At 39.8% G+C, this 24,626-nt stretch overlaps 1 protein-coding gene across 2 annotated transcripts in view; it reads left to right on the top strand.

Annotated features, from left to right (window-relative positions):
• The first annotated feature begins 4,235 nt into the window (after window positions 1-4,235).
• The window catches only part of LOC133863749 (mediator of RNA polymerase II transcription subunit 8), a 37,776-nt gene continuing 17,385 nt past the window's right edge, over window positions 4,236-24,626 (top strand). The window contains exons 1-6 of one of the 2 annotated variants that reach the window (XM_062299828.1): window positions 4,236-4,570; window positions 4,795-4,919; window positions 12,375-12,499; window positions 12,585-12,768; window positions 13,691-13,798; window positions 13,898-13,962. In XM_062299828.1, coding sequence (XP_062155812.1) covers window positions 4,395-4,570; window positions 4,795-4,919; window positions 12,375-12,499; window positions 12,585-12,768; window positions 13,691-13,798; window positions 13,898-13,962 — 783 coding nt within the window. In that variant the 5' untranslated portion in view covers window positions 4,236-4,394. The remainder of the gene's footprint in view (window positions 4,571-4,794; window positions 4,920-12,374; window positions 12,500-12,584; window positions 12,769-13,690; window positions 13,799-13,897; window positions 13,963-24,626) is intronic. The other variant, XM_062299827.1, reaches the window with a different exon arrangement.

The raw sequence follows: 24,626 nt of genomic DNA, 5'->3' as shown, positions 1-24,626 counted from the left end.
AGCTCAGCTCGGGATCGGTTCGTGTATTAAATGAACAGAGCTTGAACATTTTTTTATGCTCTTTTAATAAACGAACTGAACATGTCAATACTCGGCTCGGCTCGGGGTAGGCTCGTGAATAAAGCTCGTGGAAGCTCGACTCGATGGGGTCGTTCATATAATAATAATAATAATAATTAATAAGTATATATTTAAAATTTTGAAATTAGAATATAATAATCTATACAAATTACAAACTAAAACTATTGACTAGTGAAACACTGAAAGTTTGAAACTACAACTCGTTACTCGTTAGTCTTGAATTCTTTGTTTCTCAACTTTCTTTATTGAATATTGCCTAATTTTCCTGATGGAGTGATGGGTGATGCACTAATGCCTACTCCTTGAGATTCATAGAGTCATAATTTCTAACCATTGGAAATAGTAAAGGACTAAAGGCTAAAAAGCCTAAAGCCTAAAGGGCCAAAGGTGTTTTTTTTTTTGGCCTTTGGATCTTCATTAATGAAGATCCAACGACCAAATACATATGCTTTTGAAGATTTTTTTTTTTCGTTGCACACTTGCACGCTTCCTTCTCACTTCCCTTCTTCAATTCTTCAACTTTTTCTCGAATCTTCGGTTTCTCTCCTCGACAAACTCAAGGAGTAAATGCTCTCAACTACCCACACTGTGTGCATTGAATGAGATTTGATATCCTCTCTGGCTCTTTCTCACAAACGTTTTTGACTCTCTAAGACTCTAACCCTTGCCGCCAGCAGCTTTACCTCAAGAATCTCTCAACCCCTCTCTCAACCTCTCTCATCTTCTTTCTATAGATCTAGATCTTGAAGCTTCACATCTAAGATTTGCAGTCAAATCTTGAGCATGAGGACGACAACCTGTCTTGGGCTCACCTACACCACGAATCGCATGCTTCAGCTTCATCATCTTATGGGTTGTATAAATGTTTCTTTTTTCTTTTTTTTGTTATTTGTTATTTGTTACTTGGTTCGGTTATACTGTTGTAGATAGAACTCTGAGATTTGAATGCTTTCTCCAAAAATCTCAAAGGCGTTACGATTTGTATGGTGAATCTCTCTTTCTCCTTCATCCTATTAGCATATCTTCTGATGTTGTCCATCTTCTGTCGCTCTTTCTTGCCATTACTCTTGCCCTAAGTTTTGGGTTTTAAGATAACCGAGAAAGAAAAAAAAAATCATTTTTTTCTCATTTATCCACGATTTTTTTCCCCAGAAAACAGAGACAGAGAAGAATCAAAAGATATATTGTTTTTTTCGAAAGCTTATGAGATTTTTAAGAAAGCTTATGACATTTTTAGAGATAGAGACAGAGAAGAATTAGAAGATATACATTTTCAAAAAGCTTTTTCCTTATTTGATTTGTTTCAGTTGTTTGATGTACGATGAGAAAAGTGTTTGGGTTCTTTCAACTTCTTTGTAATTGGTATATTACCGTATATATACTATGATTTTTTTTTTCTTTCAACTCTATTTCTATGTCTCTGTTTGGGTTTTGAGAAACTCTTGTCCTAAGGATAGAAAGTAGAAACTCTGTATAGTATATTATGATTTTTTTTTTCAACTCTCTGTCTTTGTTTGGGTTCTGAGGAAATTGAGAAAAATGATACATTTGGATGTTTATCATTTACCATTTAAATTGTAGTATGAATATGATGCTATTTAAATATTTTAGCTTGATTTATTATTCATTATTTTTTATTTAATGCTCTGTATACATCATATTTGTGTTTATTATTCTAATGTAGTCAATTACTTAAAAATTGGCTATGGACGAGCTGATAGCCATTGCCCTTGTAGACGAAGGTTCACTTGATGTGAACCTGACTACACTAAATATCACATCGGATGATGAAGGACATGAAAATCTTGAATCACCTAAGGATGATGGTGGTGGTCCGGGTGGAGATGTTGTCTCCTGTGGGGATGGTGTTCTTGTGGCTGAGAAGGTCCAGGAGGATGATCCTCAAAAGTACGCTTATGAAAGGAAGCCGAGGAAGAAGAATTCTCCAATTTGGAAGGACTTTAAGGAAGTAGTGAAATCTGGTGTTAAGAAAGCTTAATGCATTCACTGTAAATCCATCCTTGGCATTCCTACTTCGGGTGCCACAACTCAGTTTCATAGGCACTTGAATAGATGTATTCCACACATAGCAGCTAACAAAAAGTAGAAGGTGCTTACATTCGATTCTGAAGGTGGTAGTGTGAGCTCCAGTTCAAATTTTACTTATGATCATAAGAAGGTAAGAGAGCTTGCTTCTCATATGATACTTTACCACGAGTATCCTTTTATGCAAATGGAACATGTTTTGTTTAACAAGTTTATGAGAGCTAACACTCCTTATTGACAAAAGATATCTCGTGCAACTGCAAAAAATGATTGTATATCTACTTATGCAATAGAGAAAAAGAAGCTGAAAAATCTGTTGAGAAATGTTAACAAAGTAAACATAACAACTGACATGTGGTCCTCAGGTCAGAGAGTTTCTTATATAGTAGTTACATGTCATTTTGTTGATTCTTGGTGGTATTTACAAAAACGTGTCTTGAACTTTTGTAATGTCCCACCCTTACATAGTGGTGTTATTATTGCTGATGCTCTTCAAAAATGTTTCATTGACTGGAGACAATGCAAGAAACAATGATGTGACCATTCGAATTTTAAAAGATGATTTTGGTGTGAAAAAAACATTATTTGTTGGGGGACAAATCTTTCATGTACATTGTTGTGCTCATATAATAATTTGTTGGTGAAAGATGGGATTAGTCAAATTGGGGATATTGTGGATTGTGTTAGGGATAGTATAAAATACTTAGTTGCATCGGAGGAGAGGTTAAAGTAGTTTGGTGAAATTGCAAAGCAGTTACAGTTGCCCTTAAATAAATTGATTTTAGATGTTCCCACTAGGTGGAATAGCACTTATATGATGTTGTTTGTTGCATTAGAGTTTAGGGAAGTGTTCCCTAGGTATGAAGATATGGATCAAAGTTTTCGTTGGGTGCCTACTGTTGAAGATTGGGTTAAATTGAGAATGTTTGTCAAGTTTTAGAGGTTTTTAATGAAGTAACAAAGATAATATCAGGGAGTAATTATCCAACTGCAAATTTATTTCTTCCTGAGGTTCGGAGAATAAGAGATGTGTTAGGTAAAAAATGTAGGGATGAAAATGTTTATATAAGAACAATGACACAAAAAATGAATATGAAGTTTGAGAAGTATTGGGGGGAATGCAATCTGCTTATGGCTGTTGGTGCTGTTTTGGATCCAAGGTTTAAGATGAAACTTGTACAATTTTGTTTCCTTGAAATTTATCAAGCGCCTGAAGCCACTAGAAATATTGAAAGGGTCCATAGGGTTTTAAATGAGTTATATGGTGAGTATGTTGATGACCACAAATAAGTGCTGCTGGCCCACAACGTGGGCAGGAAAGCTTTTCTGAATCTTCTTCAACTTCAAGTGATAGTTCAGCTAGTGTAATTCGGAGGAGCACTAAAAGTGGAATGGCGATATTTCAATCTTTTGTAAGAAGTGTTGATACCTTTCAATGTGTGAAATCTGACTTGGAAGTATATTTGGAAGAAGATGTTTATATTTGTGATGAAGGGTACTGATTTGAAATTTGATGCATTGTACTTGTAATTTGTAAGTTATAATTTGTAATCTGTAGTTTGTAGTTTAATTTGTAATTTATAATTTATAAGTTGTAATTTGTAAGTTTTAATTTTACTATTTTAAGTTGTAAGTTATTAGTTGAATGAAATTTGTAATGTGTAAGTTGTAATTTCTAGTTAGTAATTTGTAAGTTTAATTTGTAAGTTGTAAATCTGTTCGTTTTAAGTTTTGTATTTTCAGTTGTAAGTTTTAATTTGTAAGATTTAAGTTGTAAGATTTTGGGATTAGTCTGAAATTTGAATGCATTTAAAATTTTAAATTGTGTTTCAGTTTCGGTGTTTCTAGATTTGATTATTGAATAGTTGAATTGCTTGTAAAATGCCCTTAAAAAAATACGAGCTCGAGCTCGTTCATTTCAAAAATGTATAATGAGTTCGAGCCGAGTTCAAACCGCTTAAATAGTTAGCGAGTCGAGTTCAAACTAAATTCTTGTAAATTTTAACGAGCTTGAGCCGAGCTCGAATACACTAAAATTTCAACGAGCCGAGTTCGAAGATCCTAAGCTCGGCTCGGTTCATATACATTCCTACGCTGAAGAGAGTCTGGGCAGTCCACCAGTTCCGGACAATAGCATTTAGATTTTTCCTTTGGCTAGTTATATATATAAAAGCAAACCCGAGTGGAGAATTTGATTGGAAACCCGTTCTGACTTTTAAACTTGATCAGTCCGTGCGTGTCTCTGGCTGGGAGCGCGGAGTTGTGCGATGGAGGTGCAGAACCAGCAACAGCAACAGCAACAAGTGGAGAGGCTGAACCAGGCATTGCAGCAACAGCTGAACCTTGAGGCCGTGAAGGCGCGAGCCAGCAGCCTCTACAATGCCATCTCTCGCATCCTAGAAGACTTCGACGCCTATGGCCGCACCAACACCACCCCCAAATGGTCCTTCCCCCGCTCTTCATTCCTTTATCTTCTTCGCTTTTCACTCATAATTCCACAACTTCAAGATTTATGCTGTTTAGGTTTCTTTTTGGTTCAAGATTTACCCGCTGTCTGGAAAATAGCACAAACATAATTCCGTTCTCAGTTTCCAACAAATTGAAGCCCTTTATCGTTTCTTTTCTTTGCCTAAGTAATTGTGTTAACACGCTTGTGTTGTGTGCCAGGCAAGACATTTTGGGGCAATATTCTATGGTGAATCTTGAGCTTTTCAACATTGTTGATGAAATCAAGAAGGTCTCCAAGGCCTTTGTAGTGCATCCAAAGAATGTAAATGCTGAGAATTCTACAAGTATGTACTTGTCTTCTTAACATTAGTAAGGCATATGATTAATTCTCCGCTAGGGACATACATCAGCTTATGGTACTACACTTCACATATAATCGGCATGCACATTTATCTGATGAAATGCAATAGGCGAAGAGGCAATTGCGCACATACGTATGGTTCAGATTAAGTCCATTAGCTAAGCACTTGTTCAAGGTGTCTAACTTTGTTGTTACTACATGGTCACATGCACGTGTATATACTGTACTCTTGTTATCTTATATCCAATCATTGACAGTTTGGAATTTGCTGTTTTTATTTTTTTGTTTTGTTTTGTTTTTTTATTTTTATTTTTATCATGACTTCTAAATTATGATAAAGGCCTGCTCTAGCTTTATATGAATCCTCATTTTGCCTAATCTCCAATTGCCTCAGATGCAAAGCTGTGTCTTTTTATTTTTAATTTATTTTTATTTTTATAAGTAATCGCAAATTTATTAAAAAGCGCAAAGAAGTAGCCAAAGTACATAGGAAATATACAAGAGAGACTCGTAACTAGAGAAACGTGAAAGCTAGAAATATTAAACTCAAAGATAGCAGCCTAGTAGTAAAGTATCTTAAAGGAAAAAGCCTTTAATTCCACCGATGTCTGCTCATGGTCTTCAAAGTTTCGATTATTTATATTCCTCCAAAGACGCCACATAAGGCAGAACAATATCTCATCTTCCATACTACATCAAACTGAAGCCTACCAACTTGCCCTCTCCACCATGTGAAAAGGTCTACCACTCTACTAGACTTAACCCAAGCCAACACTTCACTGCTGAAGATAGTGCTCCCAAGAGAACTTGCAATCTCACAAAAGAGTAGGAGGTGATTCACTGACTCCTCACTCTTCTTACACTTACAACATCAATCAACCACAATAATATGCATCTTTCTAAGGTTGTCCATGGTGAGGATCTTACCTAACGCGGTCAACCAAGCAAAGAATGCCACTCTCAAGGGACTCTTATTCCGGCAAATACTATTCCAAGGGAAATCAACACTATTATGGAGAACAAGGACATTGTCGTATGATCAAACATCGAACAACCCTCTCTTGAAAGGTACTCAACAAAGCTTGTCTTCACCACCGTCTCAATATGAAGGAATATAACTAATTGAAGAACGAAGTAAAGAGATCCACCTCCCAATCGTGAGTTGCTTTAAGAAAGTTAACATTCCACTAATGAGAGGCACTTGAAAGATCCAAATAGTTTGCCACGAGAGCTTCCTTGTATCAGGCAATATTGAATAAGTTCAAAAAAGCGACATTGAGGGCTTGATCCCCACACCACTCCTCACTAGAATCTAATTTTAGAGCTATCACCCACCTCAAATCTAGTATGACTAAAAAGCTCTTTCCAGCCCCTCCTGACATTTTTCCAAAGTCCCACCTTGTATGACCCATGGACGTCATTTGAGCACCACCCACCCAATGAGCTACCATTTTTTTTTTTGATAGGTAAGAAAAGAAATATATTAAAAAAGCGTAAGGCACCCCTAAGCATACATGAAGTAGGCGTCAAGAACAGGCGTGAAGGCTTCTTCGTTTGGGCGCTCTTTTGCAGAAGTGGTGCAGGCTACACTTAGTTTTCCCACAGACTCTGGTGGGTTAAAGAAGTTGCTTTTGGGCCTCATTGATCTGTTTCCAGTGGTGGCTTGTTTTGAGTGGGAGAACGGAGGTGAGAATCTAAGATTGGCGGTGGATTTTTCTGAGATAGAGAAGAATATGGAGAAGAGGGTGGAGATTGGTCCAGAGGAGAGCTCTGAGTTAGTGAAGAAAGTGAAGAATATGAAGGGTACTCTCGTCAATCGCTCGCAAAAGAAGATTCAAGGGTTTGCGTGGAGAAAGTTGTGCAATTAGAGTAAGGTTGAAGTGGGTCGGGTGGTTGGTTATTGGCTGGATCATTTACCCACAATGGGTTTTAAAGGGTTTCGTCTGGGCCGGTTTGCATCTAAGCCCAAACTGGTTTGTGAGAAAATGGGTTCTAGCCTAGGTTTGGCACCCGGAGCGGGTCCTAGGGGTTTTTCGGATCTTGGGTCTGTTTCCTTGCCTGAAGATGTCGTAGGTCCTCATGCGAGGCTTGTTTCTTCACCATCGACGGTCAAAGCGTTGTCTTCTTTTGCAACCGGGGATTTCAAAGTCCAGCAGAGTGGGTCTTCTCAGGTGAGGTTTGCTTTTGCCGGTGGGTGTGTTTTAGCTCAGGTTGTATCAATAGATTCCGTCTTGGTGTCGGCGTTGGAGGATGTAGCTCTACCTTCTCTCTTGATTGCAAACCCTGTTGCTCCAAGGTTTGTTTTTCCTCCCTCGCCAACTTTCTCTTCTGGTCTGTTGTTTTCTGCCCCTATACCCCTTTCTCGGACCACAGAGACGTTGTCTTCAGCGTCTTTGGAAGTTTCCCTCAAGTCTGAGGGGCCTTCTTCGGCACCAGTAGGTATTGGTGATGGGTCTTTTTCTTCCGGTGACTCTTTCTCTGGGGCGGCTGAGTTGGGGTGGCTAAGCTGTTTCAGAGTTACTATAGGAGGGCTAGAGAAGGTAGAGTAGTGCATTTGGATGAGAGCTTATTTGCAGAGACGATGGCGGCAATGAGGACAGATATTGTTGGTGAGACCCAAGTCTTTGCAACGCTCTAAGGTGGAGGATCCCAGTAAGGCATTTTCCATGAAGGCTGTTGTTAAGCAATCTTCTTTGGCGAGGGGATTTCTTCGGAGGGGGTTTCTCAATCGGTCAGTGCAACCCATTCTCTCGCCTAAAGTGTCGGTCGCGTCGTCATCGGCTCTTGTGGCTAAGGAAATTGGGGTGGAAGGGATTCCTTCCCTTTTGGGTGGTTGCGGCTCTCTTAACGTTGAAAAGGATGAGGATTCCGGGCTTAATGGTTTGATCTAGTCTCAAAAGTGGCCGGTAGGCTTTGGCCCGAATGGGGAGGCATAGGGTGGGATAGAGCGACGAGTTTTGGTATGGGGAGGATGGAGAATCCCCTTATCCTTTGGGTGTTTTACGTCCCGACATCCCCTTGGGTGTTTTACGTCCCGACATCCCCTTGGATTGGGTGTTGGATGGTGATGAGGGCGAGGATCCATCCTTGGCAATCTTGGATGCCATTGATGAGGAGTTTCATTGGAAAACTATGGTTGCGCGCCAAAAGACCAAAGGTATGAGGGAGCTGTTGAACTTGAAAAGTTTCATAATTACAGCGATACAAGCGCACCCTCTTGGCATTTGAAAGGCAAGGCTCACATGATATAGTGTGGAGTGCCTCTTGGGTTTTAGGGTCTAGCGGTTTGTTGGTTTTCTTTGTTTTTTTTGAGCTGGTTTGGTTGCTCTTGTGTATACTACCTGTGTACTTAGGGGCGCTTTACGCTTTTTTTTAATATATTTTTATTACTTATCAAAAAAAGAAAAGAAAAAAGCATACAAGTAGTTTACAAAGGCCTCTCTTTCTTGAGCATAGCACCAAAACCACTTCCCCCTAAGAGCTCAGTTGATTAAAAGTAAATTTCGGACTTGCAACCCTCCTTTAGAAATTAGAGTACACACCTTAGGCTAGGTAACCAAGTGGAATTTGAACTCTTCACCAATACCATCCCACAAAGAAATGCCGTTGTATCTTATCTATACGATTAGCAACACCAATCGGTGGGGGAAAAAGAGACATGAAGTAAGTAGACATATTAGATAAAGTGCTTTTAATCAAAGTAACTCTCCTACCCTTTGACAAGTACATCATCTTCCATCCAATCAAACGACATTTTATCTTCTCAATAATGTCGTCCCAAATAAATTGGGTCATAACTCCAAGGGGTTGGCTCAAGTGGTAAGGGCCTTGGTTTTGGTGGCATTTCCATTAGGTCTACGGTTCAAATCCCCTTGAGTGCAAATAATTTCTTGTTGCCAGCCCGTGGGCAAAGCCGGATTATTACTCAATCCATGTGCAGGGGGCACTTTGCATGGCTTCGAGGTTTACTTGATAGGGGTGATTACACAATTTATCAACATCTCCTCCAGCTGGCTGTAGCTTCAGGCTTTTATTCATGACCTTCAATCGATGGTTTGGAGTACTGACATCAATCATGGGATTGTATGGGCCCTGGTACTACTTTTAATGGTACTACAATTGGGTATAGCTGATAGAAGTTGACACATAACTGCGTTATGAAACTTTTTTTTGGACAAAACTATCTTACACTTCTAAAATTTGATCCAAAATGGCCGCATTCTATCCGTCCGTACTTTTTTTTTTTGATAGGTAAGAGATTAATTTTATAGAAAAAGCGTAAGGCGGCCCTTAGTCTAGCAATCTAGAAATAGAAAAGCGAGTGAGAAAGTCAGAAAAATAAATATACAAAGGATGGACATAAGCCGAAGTCCAACAATACAAAGAGTGATAGAGCAAAGAAAGGATCTCATCCAAGGATCTTTCCAAGCCTTCAAAACTCCTATTGTTTCTTTCCCACCATAAGCACCAAAAGATACAAATAGGTGTCATTTTCCAAATAGCAGCACTCCTTGATCTACCAGATGACCACCAACATGCAAGCAAGTCAATAACCCGTCTAGGCATAACCCAAGACATCCCGAAACGGCTGAAGAGAGAATTCCACAAGACAGAAGCATCGCGCAGTAGAGAAGAAGATGATCCACAGTTTCCTCGGTCTTCTTACACATGCAGCCTCGGTTGATCACGATAACATGTCGTTTCCTAAGGTTGTCCTGGGTGAGTATCTTACCGAGTGCCGCAGTCCACACAAAGAAAGTAGCCCTAGGAGGAGCTTGAGTACGCCAAACACTTTTCTATCCATCCGTACTTAAACCACATCTTATTTGTTTTGTCTTATGTTCACCCATCCATACTTAAACAAGTCACAATTCCTGAATGAAAAAAAGAAAGATAAAGAAACTGTTATGGACCTCTTGGTAGGACACAACAGATCAGCTTGACTTTGTTCTTTCAAGTCCATTCTGCCTATTTTTAAAATCTTTTTATTACTTGTAATATATTTTTCTATTATGTCTTGTAAGTAAGAGCTACTCTATTTTATCAATCTGTGCTGAATGTATGATGGAGATGAATCAATTGGTTACTAAGAGCACTTACAATGGTTTATGTAAATTTTTATGCAAAATGGCTAACCAAAACCCCTTTTTGCTAACTTAGCTAACCATCTTTTAAAACCTTACTCCAACAGCTTATCTAAACTCCTTATCTATTTTATTAAAATAATATAAATTTTAGAATATTTTATTCATTTTAATTAAAAACTCATCTTTACTAAAAAAACACCAAATAAAACTCTCATCTCTAGTAGCATAATCACCGCCCTATTCTCCATCATCACCAACACTTTTTCATACGAACATTTTTCTTACGGTTGTATTTTACAATGGTCATTTTTCTAACACAATAATTTTTTTAATAGTCACTTTTCTAATTGTTATTAAAGTTTACTACTATTTTGCACCTTACTATAGAAAGAATTGCAATCCTTGAATTGTTTATACTGTAGTGACCAAGTTTGATTAAAACTAATATCATCAATGAAATTGGAAAAAAAGCTGTAAATGCCAATACGAGTTTTTTTTTTTTTTTTTCTTTGGTTGTTGTGAAGATGTAAAAAATAACTACTAATTAATTATAATCACAAGCAACCGTGAGAAAAGAAGGAAAAGAAGGAAAAGAAAAAAAAAAAAAAGGAAAAGAAGGGAAAGAGAGAGAAGGAGAGATGCCCAAAAGATATATTAAAAACAAGATGCATTTGTGAATAGTGTAACTCCACATGTCCAAGACAAATCTATTTTGCATTTTTAGTAGATAATGGGATGGAATGCTTTTTTATGATTTTGTTTAGCTATTCTAGCTAAAAGTGAGAGACAGATCCATTGGGAATGCTCTAAGGGGTTATTTAGCATATTGGTACCTTCACTTACAAAATGTATAGGGTCATGGTGAAAAGCTTTGTGCATTGAAAATTATAGTTTGTAGACTGTGATCAACACTTTATACTTGGATGTTTGCCCATCATAGTTTGCTTGTTTCTAGTTTTGCAAATTTTTTGAATTTTTGATCTTATTCTTTAGATTAGGGGTTTTCTTGTATTCTCCCTGTGTACTAAGGTGGCACCCCTTTACACTTATTTAATGATAATGAAATTATCTATAAAATAAAAGGTATTATAGTTTGTAGAATTCTTTTTACTTTTGTGAAAATCATTCTAAGTTGTGACTAAAGGCTACTCAAAATTGAAGATTTAAGAGCATATCAGCATAATGTTATTCAGTAGGAAGAAATGATTTGAGAATTTTTTTGGAATCTTTTAATTTATCTATATTTTGATGGTGTTTGGTTTTTTGTTCGTTACAAAACTTTAATTTATATTTTGATTTCCTTTGAAATTTTGGATTTTTATTTTATTTTTCATATATATGCATTTTTGCCAATCTCCACATATTGTGTATGCCTGATATTTAGTTAAACCTATTTTTGCCATTTTGGGTTCAATTTGATAAATTTGAATGGTTCTTGTATGGAACAAGAATTTTCATGTCTAACGCATGTGCATCATAGCTATATAATAGTGAGGAGGGATGGAGTGCTATGAACTAAGTTCTGTCCTTGATTACCTGGATGCCTCATCTTTTTAAAAAATTCTATTCAATTATGAACAGGTAAGTTTGAGATTTGTTGTATGCTGGAATCTGCTCAACTGTGTTTTGGTAAAATGATGGCTTTGATATGGTTACTTGCTTTGAAATCACTTTACTTACGTTAAACAATGGTGAAATGACATTGCGCTTTAGTCATATTATTGCAATAGCAAGAAAGAAGCCCAGGTAATCAAATTATTTGAGACTTCAAACTGAAACCCATCAACAAAATTTTTGTAATGATCTTAGTTAATGATTATATTAACCTTTTTTTTTGGACTTATCTAGATCTTTTTATTTCAATTAGTCCTTACCCTTAAAACCAGCAGGAAAGGAAAAAAAAAAATCTATTTTTCTCAACCATTTTTTTGTTAAACCAAGTAAAAGGAGGCAAGATGACATTTTAACCTCATTAGTCTACTGCTGCATTTGTTTGAATATTATCGTGCTGTAGCGTGAGCTATACTTGCGTTTGATGCTAATGTAACTTGAGCTCTTCTAATTTTAAGTTTAACAATCACACAACTGTTATAAGAATTTTACATTTAGCTATGTCAGAAATAGCAACGGAAGGACCCACAAATTCCAGGGTCGCTTTTTGTGTTTTTCTAATAAATTTTGACCCATGTCCATCTTAAAATGGGTACATACATGAGAGAAGAATATCCCAAAAGACAAAGGCAGTGGACTTAAAATAGGAGTTTGAATATACTTTTTTGATCACTATCCAATGAAACACATGATACAGCAATCAAAATCTTAAATCAATCAATGGGATTCTGTGATTACAGTCCTACCAGTTATGCTGTCCTCAAAGCTATTGCCTGAGATGGAAATGGATGACAACACCAAGAGAGAGCAGTTGCTTCATGGGATGCAAAACCTGCCAATATCCTCACAAATTGAGAAGTTAAAGGTGTTTCAGAGTTGATTGATAATCCAATATTAGTTTTTATTTCATTTTTATGAATTTCATGCATTTTGAGAGCTCCATTTTACAGGCTAGAATTGATATGATTGGAGCAGCCTGTGAAAGTGCTGAAAAAGTATTAGCTGAGACTCGCAAAGCTTATTGTTTTGGAACTCGGCAAGGGCCACCAATTGCCCCAACTTTGGATAAGGGTCAGGCTGCAAAAATTCAAGAACAAGAGAATTTGCTCCGAGCCACCGTAAATTTTGGCGAAGGCATTACTCTCAACTCCCACTTGACATTCAAAGCCTTCATAGATTATCTGCTTTTCATCCAGCTCTAACTCTATATAGGTTCTTGGTCTTATTTGTATCTTTTAAGATCAAAACCTGTGACATTTCTTAAGGCATCTAGTATTGTAGCTTTGTTTCTGCAATTTGTGGTCAGACAGTAAACATAGAAAATTAAACCGACTCTATGATGAAGAAAAGTTCAGCAGAAATTAAATACCTTATATTTGTTGTCACTAAGAAGAGTTCTAAATGATGGTTTGTGCCTATTGAAGCAACAGCGGCCAGATTTGGTCTTATCTGTGTCCTTTCTGCATTCTTGAGTTATTTTTGTTAGCTGTGACAGTGAGATTCTTATAGAATTGTGTTCTCATATGAATTGTCAGTGGATCAATCCCTCCCATATGTTGTAGAATTGTGTCTGTAAGCCTATATTATTCTTTAATCATTGGTAAAGACTCCAGGTTTTATATTATTCTTTCATCACATCAGATATGGCCTTACCACTTATCCAAAAAAAAAAGAAAAAGACACGGGCTTTACTCTTTTCTGTTTCTAAGATAATCTTTCCATTTGCATATAATTAAGGGTTGTTTATTCAACTCTTAACTCAGAGCTAGTCATACTGAATTTACTAATTATTCTTTGCTGAGTTTGGCTGCTTGTTAAACTGGATATTGATGTTCAAGATCAGTTGTCTATTAGGGACAGTTGTGCAAGAGCAATGTTTCCTGTCTGGCTGTAGCACAGAGTCATAGGATTTGGCTTAGGAACCAAGCTGTGCAAGTATATCTTGAAAGTAACATAATTTCTAATAAAAGCAACAAGTTCTCGTGTCAGATGAATGCTAGTTGGTCTAATTATGATTGGAAATTTTACATTTAGATTGATTGGTACATGCATGTAGGATTGCGAATACCTGGAGACCAGAGGCAGATCACACCTGCACTTCCATTGCATTTGGTAGATGTGGTCACTGTAGGTGATGGAGTGCAGAGTTTTGCTGATGCATCAGGTAATAATCAGTCATTTGTTGTTCAAGCATGATTTTATTTTGTGGAATTGGATTGAATATCAATTCTATTTAGGTGGCTTTTGCAAAAACCACTTGCAGGCATGTATTTAAAGAATACTCCTATTTCATCAAATAATATGAGTGGACAGGGCACTTTGTTGCAGGTAAGATCTTTGACGTTTTTCTTTAAGTGTCACCCCTAGAGTTTGATATGACTAGTTCATTTTTCCTTAAATTGTGAATCGAGGAGGCTGCTCTAGTTATGCAAAACCTAAACATTATTTCATGTGGTCGTCCCTTGATTTTGGTTACTTTTCTTCCATGTGTAATTGCCATTACTAATCATACAAACAATCTCTTTTTGCTTACACACACACACACACACACACACACGCATATATGAGTTGTTCAAGTTACACAACTCAATAACCTTTCTTTAAATTGATATTTTGTCGAACTTACTGTTAGATCTGATGTCCTCTACATTAAAAAAAAAATAATTTGATGTCCTCTATTGGCTTATCACGCATGCCAAATTTGAAAACAATCGGATGTCTTTCCCATAACTATCAAGCTTATTAGGGTTCCGTTCTCTAGAGGATGGCTTTGGAGAGGTGTTTCTTTGTGGAGGCCAAAACTTTTCTCTACTCGGTGGAGGAAGGCAAGTTTGTGTTGAGAATGGAGGAGAGAAGAAAAGGCTTCTTAGGGGTTGTGCTATTGGGTTTGCAGTGTATTGCTTGGGTTGTCGTAGCAATGAAGGAGGCTTTGCGGTCTTAGGGGGTTGAGGATTTTGTCAAATCCTTCTGGGAAGATTTGAAGGCTTGGATTGTTCGGAAAGGTTGTAATAAGGATGGCCGCTTTTTGGAGCTGGCGGTCTATGCAGTGGGTGGCCGGAGAGGGTTCATCTTGTTCCCAGAGGGATGAGGAGGGCAGGGCTAGAACAGAGTGGTTGATGAGTTGTGCAAGGTGATGGTTTTTCTGGAAACCACGTTTGGGTCTTCTCCTGTTGGTGTGTTGTCTTTGGTGGAGAAGAAGGATGGGAAGAAGGTTTTGGGGTTGAAGGTCTCCTCCCCAAGCTCGGGTGGGGCTTGGCCCTTTGTGGGTGGTGCTCTACTGTCATTCGCGGAGGTGGTGAGGTTAGAGGGCCCTGTCAAGTTACGGTTTCCGTTGGTTGAGAGGTGTGACCTTGATCTTCTCCTTGTGGTGAGACTAGCAATCTTAGAGGAGGTGAGATTGGCACTGGACTGCTTTGTGATGGAGAAGGAACCTCTGGGTAAGGATTTGTTGCTGAAATTGCTGGGCAAGGAACATCCACCACGTTTTCTCTCTGCCCAAGGCACACCAGGATCAACGAGGAAGATTTTGCCTCGTTTGAATCTGCGTACGTGGAGGAACCTTTTAGTGAGGATGATGGGTCGGGTCGTTGGGTTGTTCGTTTGCTTTTGAGCTGGGTCTAAAACCCACTTTCAGTTTTAAAGGTTTTCGTCTGGGCTGGGTTATGATGATGCCCAAATCTAAGAAGCAGACTGAGGTTACGGGTCAAGGGCTCCCTTTGGTTCCTGAAGCGGGTTTTGAGCTCTCTTTGGGTTCTAGGTCTACATCAGGATTTCAACGGCCGGAGGTGACGACAGCGGTTGACATGGGTGGGGGGTTGTTTGCTCCGACCAGTTATGAGATGTCTAAAGGTGCTGAAGATACTCCTGCGAGGCCGCTGTCCTTTCCTCTTGTGGCTCTTGGTTGAACACGTCGTTGGCCGCTAATCTCTCCTTGATTGTTTCCGAGGGATTTGCAAAACGGGCAGTAGAAGTTGCCGGCAGGGTTTGGGTCGGATTCTTCTGCTTTAGAGTCTTCTATGTACACCTCCTCTCCCGTGCAAGCCTCTGCGTTTCCAGGTATGTTGCCGGCGATCTTTGGTCTTGTTTCGGTGTTTTCTGGGTCCCCTTCTGCAATAGCCTCCTCTGCCTCTGCTTCGCCTCTAGAAGCAGTGAGTGTCCCATTTGGGTGCTCAAATTTGGATTCTAAGGGATTTCCTGAGGGATTTTCTCCAGCACTCAACTTCTCTGAAGTTGGGTTAGATTCCTTCGGTGCCTCTTCTTTGGGGGTGGCTACATTGGGAGAAAGGCTCTGCTTTTCTCTTCTGGAAATGTTGGAGTGTGGGGCTCCTATCTACCCGTCCGAGTCCAAATTGGTGCTGAGATATCACCAAAGATCGAAGGTAGGCAGAGTTGCTCAGATGGATGCTTCTCTATTTGACGAGGCTGTGACTGCTCTCAGTGCTCCGACGACGCCGTCTTTGGGTGGGACTGTGGTCCAGTCCTTGCCGAAGCCAGGTGGGAATGTGGTCAGTAAGTCTCCTTCGTCTAGCTTTCTTCGGCGAGGCTTCCTTCTCCTGAGTGTTCCCTTCCTTTGGGTGGTTGCGCCTCTCCAATCGCTGAAAAGGGTGTGAATTTCAGGTCGGATAGCTTGATCCAATCTCAGAAGTGGTCGGTAGGTTTTGGCCCTTATGGGGAGATTGTGGTGTGTGGGATCAATGCGATGAGGTTTGGGTTGGGGAGGATGGAGACTCCCCTTACCCCTTGGGTGTCTGTCCTCCCGAGTCCCGACATGCCCTTGGATTGGGTGTCGGATGGTGTTGAGGATGAAGATCCGTCCTTCGTGATTTTAGATGCCATTGAAGAGGATTTCCATCGGGTTGAAAAGGGTGCACGTCTTAAGATCAAAGGGAGGAGAGAGGTGTTGAATTTGAAAAGCTCCATTAACTACGGCGATGCAAGCATGCTCTCTAGGCGAAGGAAAGGAAATGCTCAGGTGCTGTAGCGTTGAGTGCTCATTGTGGGTTTCGGGTTTAAGGGCTGAGGTCCTTGTGGGTTTGTTTGGGTTTCTTTTTGTGGGCTGGTTTTGTTGTTCCTGTGTGATGCAAGCATGCCCTTTAGGCGGAGGAAAGGAAAGGCTCATGTGCTGTAGCTTTGAGTGCTCCTTGTGGGTTTTGGGTTTAAGGGCTTAGGTCCTTGTGGGTTTGTTTGGGTTTCTTTTTGTGGGCTAGTTTGGTTGTTCCTGTGTATACTTATTGTGTACTTAGGGGCGCCTTATGCTTTTTTAATAAAACCTTTCTTACTTGTAAAAAAAAACTATCAAGCTTATCAAATGGTGATTGGACATTAAGAGTCATCTTATCCATAAAGTGTTTAAGTTTATGTTTTTCGTATTCTTAATTACACTAGAGGAAACAAATTTGTATTTGATAGTTAATGACATCTGAATGTTGTGATATTTGATATGCCTCTAGTTTTCAAATTTATGTCTTTTTGGAAATCTTAATACACTAAACAAATAAGTTTTTGTATTTTATATTAAGTGGCATGTAAGTGTTGGGAAATCTGGCATGTGCGATAAATATAGTGAGGAAATTTAATTGAACGGTGGGTTTAAAAAAATTGTTGTGATAAGAAGTTAGTTGGAACTTAAACCCTATTCCGTTAGTGAGATACCATTATCAAAGAGCTAGAATTCTAATATATATCCTAGGATTTCCCAGACAAGCCCATTAGTTGAAGTTAAGATAGTTTGGTAAAGGAACTGGGAACAACCACACTGGGGGAGGTTTAAGGACCAGTAGTTTAATCAAAGAAATTGTGGAATTTCCCCATGAGGATTTGCATTACTTGCATTAAATTCCATAAGGGTTCTTGTGGTTTGCCAATGAAGCAAGGGGCTCCCTTATTGCATCTTCATATTGCAATTGAGATGGAATTGATGTTATTGAAGAAGAGAGAGCTTTATGTCATGAGGAGAAATTGAGAAAGGCTAAAGCGATTAGTGATTTGGAGAGGACTACTTTATTGGAGGAGGTTAGTTGGAGGCAAAATTCTTCGGCGTTGTGGTTGAGAGAGGATGATAAGTGCACAAAGTTTTCCACCGAGTGACCAATTCAAATAGAAGAAATAGCTCTATTGATTATTTGATTATTACTAGTACAATTTCTTCCAATCATTCTAGGGATTAGAGGGCTTTTCAGAGATTGGAAGGTGGACATTGTATGTTTATTAAAGATGAAATCGAAGTATATTTTTAGGGAGGTGACTTGTAGTTTATAGGGTTGTCAACATGTAGATTTGACATTTATGGGGCGAGAGAGGCTTCAAAAAAGATTTTGTTAATGTGGGATTGGCGGGTGGTGGGGAAGATTGAGAATTGTGTGGGGAGTTTCTTAGTAGTGTGTTCTTTTAGGAATGTTGTGGATAATTTTGTTTGGGCGTTTGCGAGGGTGTATGGTCCAAATGATGATGGTGTAAGGAGATATCTTTCGAATGAATTGGTCAGTCTTATGAGTTGGTGGGAGTTGCTGTGGTGTATTGGGGGCGATTTTAATATTTGGTTTTCGAGCGAAAAATCAGGTGACTTCAGACATTCACCAGCTTTGGTAGATTTTTCTAATTTCATTTTTGTGCGGGGTCTTTTGGACATCTCACTTGTAGGTGAGAATTTTTCTTGATCAAATAATCAGGACTTGTAGGCTTGGTCTAGAATTGATAGATTTCTTCCATCTCTTTAACGGGAAGAACATTTTTATGATGTCTCATAGAGGATACTTCCAAGAATCTTGTCAGATTGTTTTCCATTGATGTTGGATTGTGGTGTGTTAGGTGGAGGTAGTAGGTGTTTCAAGTTTGAAAATATGTGGTTGAAATCATAGGGATTTGTGGAGCAGGTGAAAACATTGTAGTTATCCTATAGTTTTCAAGGATCACCAAGTTATACATTGGCAAGTAAAGCTGAAAGCATTGAAAGTAAGTTTGAAGAAATGGAATGAAGATGTTTTTGGTAATGTAGGGAAGAAAAAGAAGGATATTTTGGAGGGTATTTGGGATCTGGATTTTATTGTAGAGGGCCGACTTTTAATGGAGGAGGAAGGAAGATGTCTAAGGAATTGTAGAGAGTTATTTTTCTTGAAGAAGTGCATTGGAGGCAGAAATCTAGGGCCCTATGGTTGAAAGAGGGGGATAAAATACAAAATATTTTCATCGGGTGGCGAATACCCATCGAACAAATAACTCACTGGATTCTTTAGTTATCAGTGGATTCTTTTGTAGAGTCTTCTGACTCTACAAAAATAAAGGAGCATATGGTGAAATTCTACAATTGATTGTATTCTAAATAGCTTAGTTGGCAACCAAAGTTGGGTGGCCTTTCGTTCCTTTCCATTGATGCGGATGACAGTATTTCGTTGGAAAGAGAATTTGAGGAGCAACAAGTGTAGGAGGTGGTGAAGGATGATATGAATGGTGACAAGGCTTCAGGGTTAGATGGTTTCTATATGGCATTTTTTCAGCATAAGATACAGCTGCAAGAAATTACTAACAATTGGCTCTCTCTCTCTCTCTCTCTCTCTCTCTCTCTCTCTCTCTCTCTCTCTCTCTCTCTCTCTCTCACTAACTTCGGCGCATGAGAGCGCGTTAAGCTAGGAGTTCCATACTTTCTACTTCCGTTCTTCTCGTCATGCTGTTGGTGTGCGAGTTTCGCTTCTTCTGGTCCTTGGGTTTCTCTTGTTTTGAGCGTAGGGGCTTCTTCCGGTGGTTTCTCTTTGTGGGTTCCTCTTCGCCGGCAATTATGTAAAGTACACTGGGTCGGCCGTGTTGTGGGTTGTGGGGGTGTTCTGAGATGGAGAAAAGTTTCATCGTGGAGTCTTTCGTCTTCTCGATTTTGGATGGGCCATCGAGGCTGAGGGTGGGGAAAAAAAGAACTTTTTCCGGTGAGATCGTCATCAGTTCTTAGCGCTCGGAGTGGCTCGCATTGACGATGGAGATTCTATTGGGTTACCCGGAAGATCAAGAGTTCATCAAATCCTTCAGGGAAGGGTCGAAAATCGTGATCACTAGGAGAGGCAGTAACCAAGCTGGCCATTTCCTAGAGGTAGCAGTTTTCAGGCTGGGTGGCTGGAAATGGTTCATTTTGATCCCTGAGGGCTGTGGTGGGTGGGGTTAGATCAAATTCTCAGATGAGATGAGAAAGGTAGCTTTTTTTTTTTTTTTTTTTTTTTCCTGCCAAAATGGATAGTGGTTTTGGGTCTCCGGCTATGTCGGTCAAAAACAAGGGGAAGAAAGAAGAGCCAAAGCTGGGTTTGGCTCCTTATTGGAAGGGACCCTCCTTTGTGGAGGTCTTGAGGTCAGGCATGAGCCCTATCGTGGGGGGTAGTCGATCCAGGTTGTTTCATGCTTCGGCGGAGCCGTGTGATCTGGACCTTCTCCCGTCGGTAAGGCAAGCAGAGGAAGAGCTTAGAATGGCAGTGGATTGTTTCTCTCTAGAAGCACCTCCGCATGAACTGATGGGTATTGACCGGCCTCTCTGTCTGTCAGGTAAGAAGATTCTAGCACATCCGAATTTGAAATTTAAACTTTCAAAACGTCGCACGTGGAGCAAACTGGATATGGGGTCTAACTTGGCTTTGGGCCGGGCTGTAAGAACTTTTGGCCCGTTTTGTCGAGATTGGTCTAGGTCATCGCTCGGGTTTCTGCTTAGCCCGACTCTTCCTGAAACCTATTCCTTCCCGTCCGTTGAGCGTCCTGCTGGAGATGTTGCCAGAGATTACTTCTGGGTCTCCCTCGGATCGCCTTTCTATTGGTCTCTTGGTGAACGCTCCATTGGAAACCTCTGAGAGTGTGGGTATGGCTTCGTCGGGCTCTCCTAGGTGTCTTCTTCAATAGGAGACCTCGTCGTCTCCTCCTCTGCCGGAGTCGACATCGCCGGCAGTCTCTAGGTGATTTTGGGTTTGTCTTCTTCCGGGGGTGGGCCTAGCTGTGGCACCTTGATCCAGACGGAGATGTGGGATCGGGTCTGACGGAGATTTCTTTGGGGTCAGAATCTGGGGTGGCTTCAGTGGGTGTGGATTCATTGGACATAGATGGGGACTCGGGTGTTGTAGCCGGGCCGAGTCTTCCTTCGATAATCCCTGGGTTTCGGGTTCTATAGTCGGACTTTCTGAGGCTTCTTCTCTTCTTCCAGCACTGGAAACGTCTTCCATGGTTTCTCCGATTACCCATACAGATTCACTCACTTCGGCTAAGAGGGATGAGAAGTTGACGTCGGAGTGAGAGTTAGATGTTAGGAAGAAGGCTCCTGGGATTTGGGAGAGGTTGTCCCAGGAGTATGCGTGGACGGTGTTTGAGGAGCATGGCGAGAGGATCAGGGCTATTACGGAAGAAATGATTAAGCGTCAGAAGACTAAGGGCACGAAGGAGCTTCTGAATCTGCAAAGCTCCGTTAATTATGGCGACTCTAAAACTTCTTCTAGGCGTAGGAAAGGCAAGACCCATGTGTGATGTGGGGTTAACCGTATGCCTTGGGGGTTTTTGTGGTTTGTTTCTCGGGTCCTTAGGTTTACTTTTTTCCTGTTGCTTTGGTTGTTTGTTGGGTTTTCGGGTTAGCTTTGGTTCTCCTTTGTATATCATCTGTGTACTTAGGGGCGCCTTACGAATTTATTTATTTATTTCAGCATTGTTGGGAGGTATTGAGAGAGGACATTCCGGCAGTTTTTAAGGAGTTTCATACTTGGCGGAAGTTTGAGAAGAGTTTTCATGCAACCTTTGTTCCTCTAAGCCCAAACAAGGCAGATGCTGTTGACATTAAGGACTTTTGACCAATTGGCTTACTGTGTGGTGTTTATAAAATTATTTCCATGGTCTTAGTGAACATGCTAAAATTGGTGTTGTGGAGGCATTCATTAGGATGATGTTTGCTACAGTGGATGGGGACTTATGTCAGGATTTTCAGTGGGGTCGAGGAACAATGAAGAGCTGTTAGTGTCTCATTTACTATTTGCCGATGATACTTTGATTTTTTGTGATGCAAATTCAGAACAATTACAACATTTGTGGTGCATTTTCTTATCTTTTGAAGCTATTTTTGGATTGAAGATTAATTTAGCAAAATTAGAAATCGTTCTTGTAGGCAAAGTGGGAAAATGTTAGGGTGAACACCCCTAGATTAATTTTTGCCCTGCTAGTTATCACCCCCATGACACACCCATAATATTAAAGTAAACACCAATCACAAACACATCATAATTTATCTACCCTTCGTTGTGCAATTAAATAGTCAATCTAGCACAAAAAATCAACTCACCAATAATGCAAAGAAATAAATCAAACAACCCTCAAGTAAGACACCAAAATTTTTACGTGAAAACCCTCCTATGTAAAAGGGTTGGCCAGTATTCTTGGTTGTAGAGTATATTTTTTGCCGAAAGTATTTGGATTTGTCATTGGGTGCTTCTTACAAGGCTATTTCTATTTGGAATTGTATTATTGAAAAAATGGAATGTTGGTTGGTTGGATGACCAACCTAACCCTAGAGCAGCAGAGCTTGAGTCACTCCCTCCCGTTGCCCACGCCCATCTGCTGCCCTTGCCTAGCCGCCCGTGGCACACGCCTAGACGCCCGTCTTTCTCTCTCTCTCTCTCTCTCTCTCTCTCTCTCTCTCTCTCTCGCCTCAGTCACTCTTGTCTCTCTCACTCTCGTCTCTCTCACTCGTGTTCAAGTGAAATTACTGAATCAAGCGAGGTAACTTGCTAAATTTCTTGTCTTTCAACATTAGTGTTTTTTTTTTTTTAATCATAATCCTTCATTAAGCTTATATAAAGTAAAACTTTTGTTGCATATCCGAGTTTTGATTGACTGATTACCGAATTACCTGCCTTATCCAAGAATCTATTTCGATCGAAAATCAGAAATGGTGTTTCTGACACCGATATACCCAATACCCAGCGTAAATGTGGTGCCTTTGGAGAGAGCGGAATGCTCTGAGCTTCAAAGATAAAGAGACTTTGGTGATAGAAATGCAAGTGATTAATGTTCAACACTTTTTATTCTTGGATATTAGCACATCATAGCTCGCATGTTTCTAGTTTTGCAGATTTTTTGAACTTCTATTCATCTTTTTCTCTTGATTAGGGGGTTCTTTTGTATACTTCTTGTGTACTAGGGTTGCACTTCATTGCGCTTTTTTAATGAAACTGATTTACTTATCAAAAAATATCCTTTCCCATCCTCTTCTTGGCTGTTCGTTGTGCACTAGTTATGTTTCTATGTTCTCTCCCATGACCTTTGTGAAGTTTTATCCAAAATTATCATTCTTTTCATTCTCAGTCATTTTTGTATATGTAATATGGAATTCCCTCTTTTTTTCTTTTTGCTTTTTTCTTTATGATGGCCAGACTTTTTTGAAATCTAAAGATTTACAACTGTAAATCTTTTACTAAAGTTTCATGCAAGTTGCAAAACTTTTAGGTGTCACAATATTATATGGAGCTTTATATCATATACTGAGCTCAATCTGGGATCCTTCTTAGATGGACCTTGGGTTGGCTAATCTTGGGCTGGCCCAAACCAGTTTAACATGGAAATGTAAGCCTACTCGCTAAGTGTGTTTTACTCCACATTTTCTTCATTTGATTCTTGGTTGATTTGCTTACTGCATGTTTTGCTTATCTCCCTATAATATAGTTTTACTGTAGTAAGTGGGGTTTTGTTGTTTGGCTTCTATGTGGGGATAGGGAATGTTGGTGGGATTGACATCTCTCCCCTTCTGTTTGCTAATGATATTTTGATTTTCTGTGGGGTAGACCTAGATCATCTACGTCATCTGCGGTGCTTGTTCTTATGTTTAGAAACTGATTCGGGCTTGAAGATCAATTTGGCTAAGTCAGAATTGGTTCTTGTGAGTAATGTTGATAATGTCGATGTGTTGGCTGGTATTTTGGGCTGTAGGGTTTCTTGTTTGCCTTCTCAGTATCTTGGTCTTCCTTTGGGGGCCTCCTATAAGGCCAAGTCTATTTGGGATGGTTATATTGAAAAGATAGAGCGTCAGTTGGTTAGTTGAAAAATGATGTACTTGTCTAAGGGTGGTAGGGTTACTCTTATTAAGAGCACACTTTCCAATTTGCCAAGATATTTCATGTTCCTCTTCCCTCTCCCTATGGGTGTTGCAAATCGTATTGAAAAGTTTCAACGAGATTTCTAATGGGGTGGGCTAGGCAAAGAGTTCAAATTTCATTTGGTAAGCTGGCCTAAGGTTTGTTCTCTGATCTCTGAGGGAGGATTGGGGGTTCGAAACTTGTTGATGTTCAATCGTGCTCTCTTAAGAAAATGGTTATGGCACTATGTACATGAAAGAGAGGCTTGGTGGAGAGTTTTGGTGGACTCTAAATTTGGCAGTTTGTGGGATGGGTGGTGTTCTAATGAGTCTCTTGGGTCGTATGGGGTGGCGTTATGAAAGATTATTAAGAAGGATTGGGGGACGTTTTCAAGTCATACCAATTTTGAGGCGGGAGATGGTTCCAATGTTAGATTCTGGCATGATCGGTGGTGTGAGGACAAGACCGTAAAAGAAGCCTTTCATGATTTATATGATATTGCTGGCGCGAAGGATGATTCTGATTTGGCAGTTCGTGGGATGGGTGGTGTTCTAATGAGCCTCATGGGTTGTATGAGGTGGAGTTATGGAAGAATATTAGGAAGGATTGGGGGAAGTTTTCAAGTCATACCAGTTTTGAGGTGGGAGATGGTTCCAAGGTTAGATTCTTGCATGATCTATGGTGTGGGGACAAGACAGTAAAAGAAGCCTTTCATGATTTATATGGTATTGCTTGTGCGAAGAATGCTTCCGTAGTGGTTCACTTGGAGCTTTCTGGTGGCTCCAATCAGTGGAACGTAAGCTTTGCTAGAGCGGCTCATGATTGAAAGGTGGATGTCTTTGCCTCGTTATTCAATTTGTTGTATTCAGTTAAAGTGAGGCGGGTAGGTGAAGACAAGCTCCAGTGGGCCCCCTCCAAAAG

Source organism: Alnus glutinosa, chromosome 3 (genome assembly GCF_958979055.1).
Source record: "Alnus glutinosa chromosome 3, dhAlnGlut1.1, whole genome shotgun sequence".
Lineage (NCBI taxonomy): Eukaryota > Viridiplantae > Streptophyta > Magnoliopsida > Fagales > Betulaceae > Alnus > Alnus glutinosa.
Note: the sequence above shows the minus strand (reverse complement) of the source record. Positions and strands in the feature narration are given on the sequence as shown.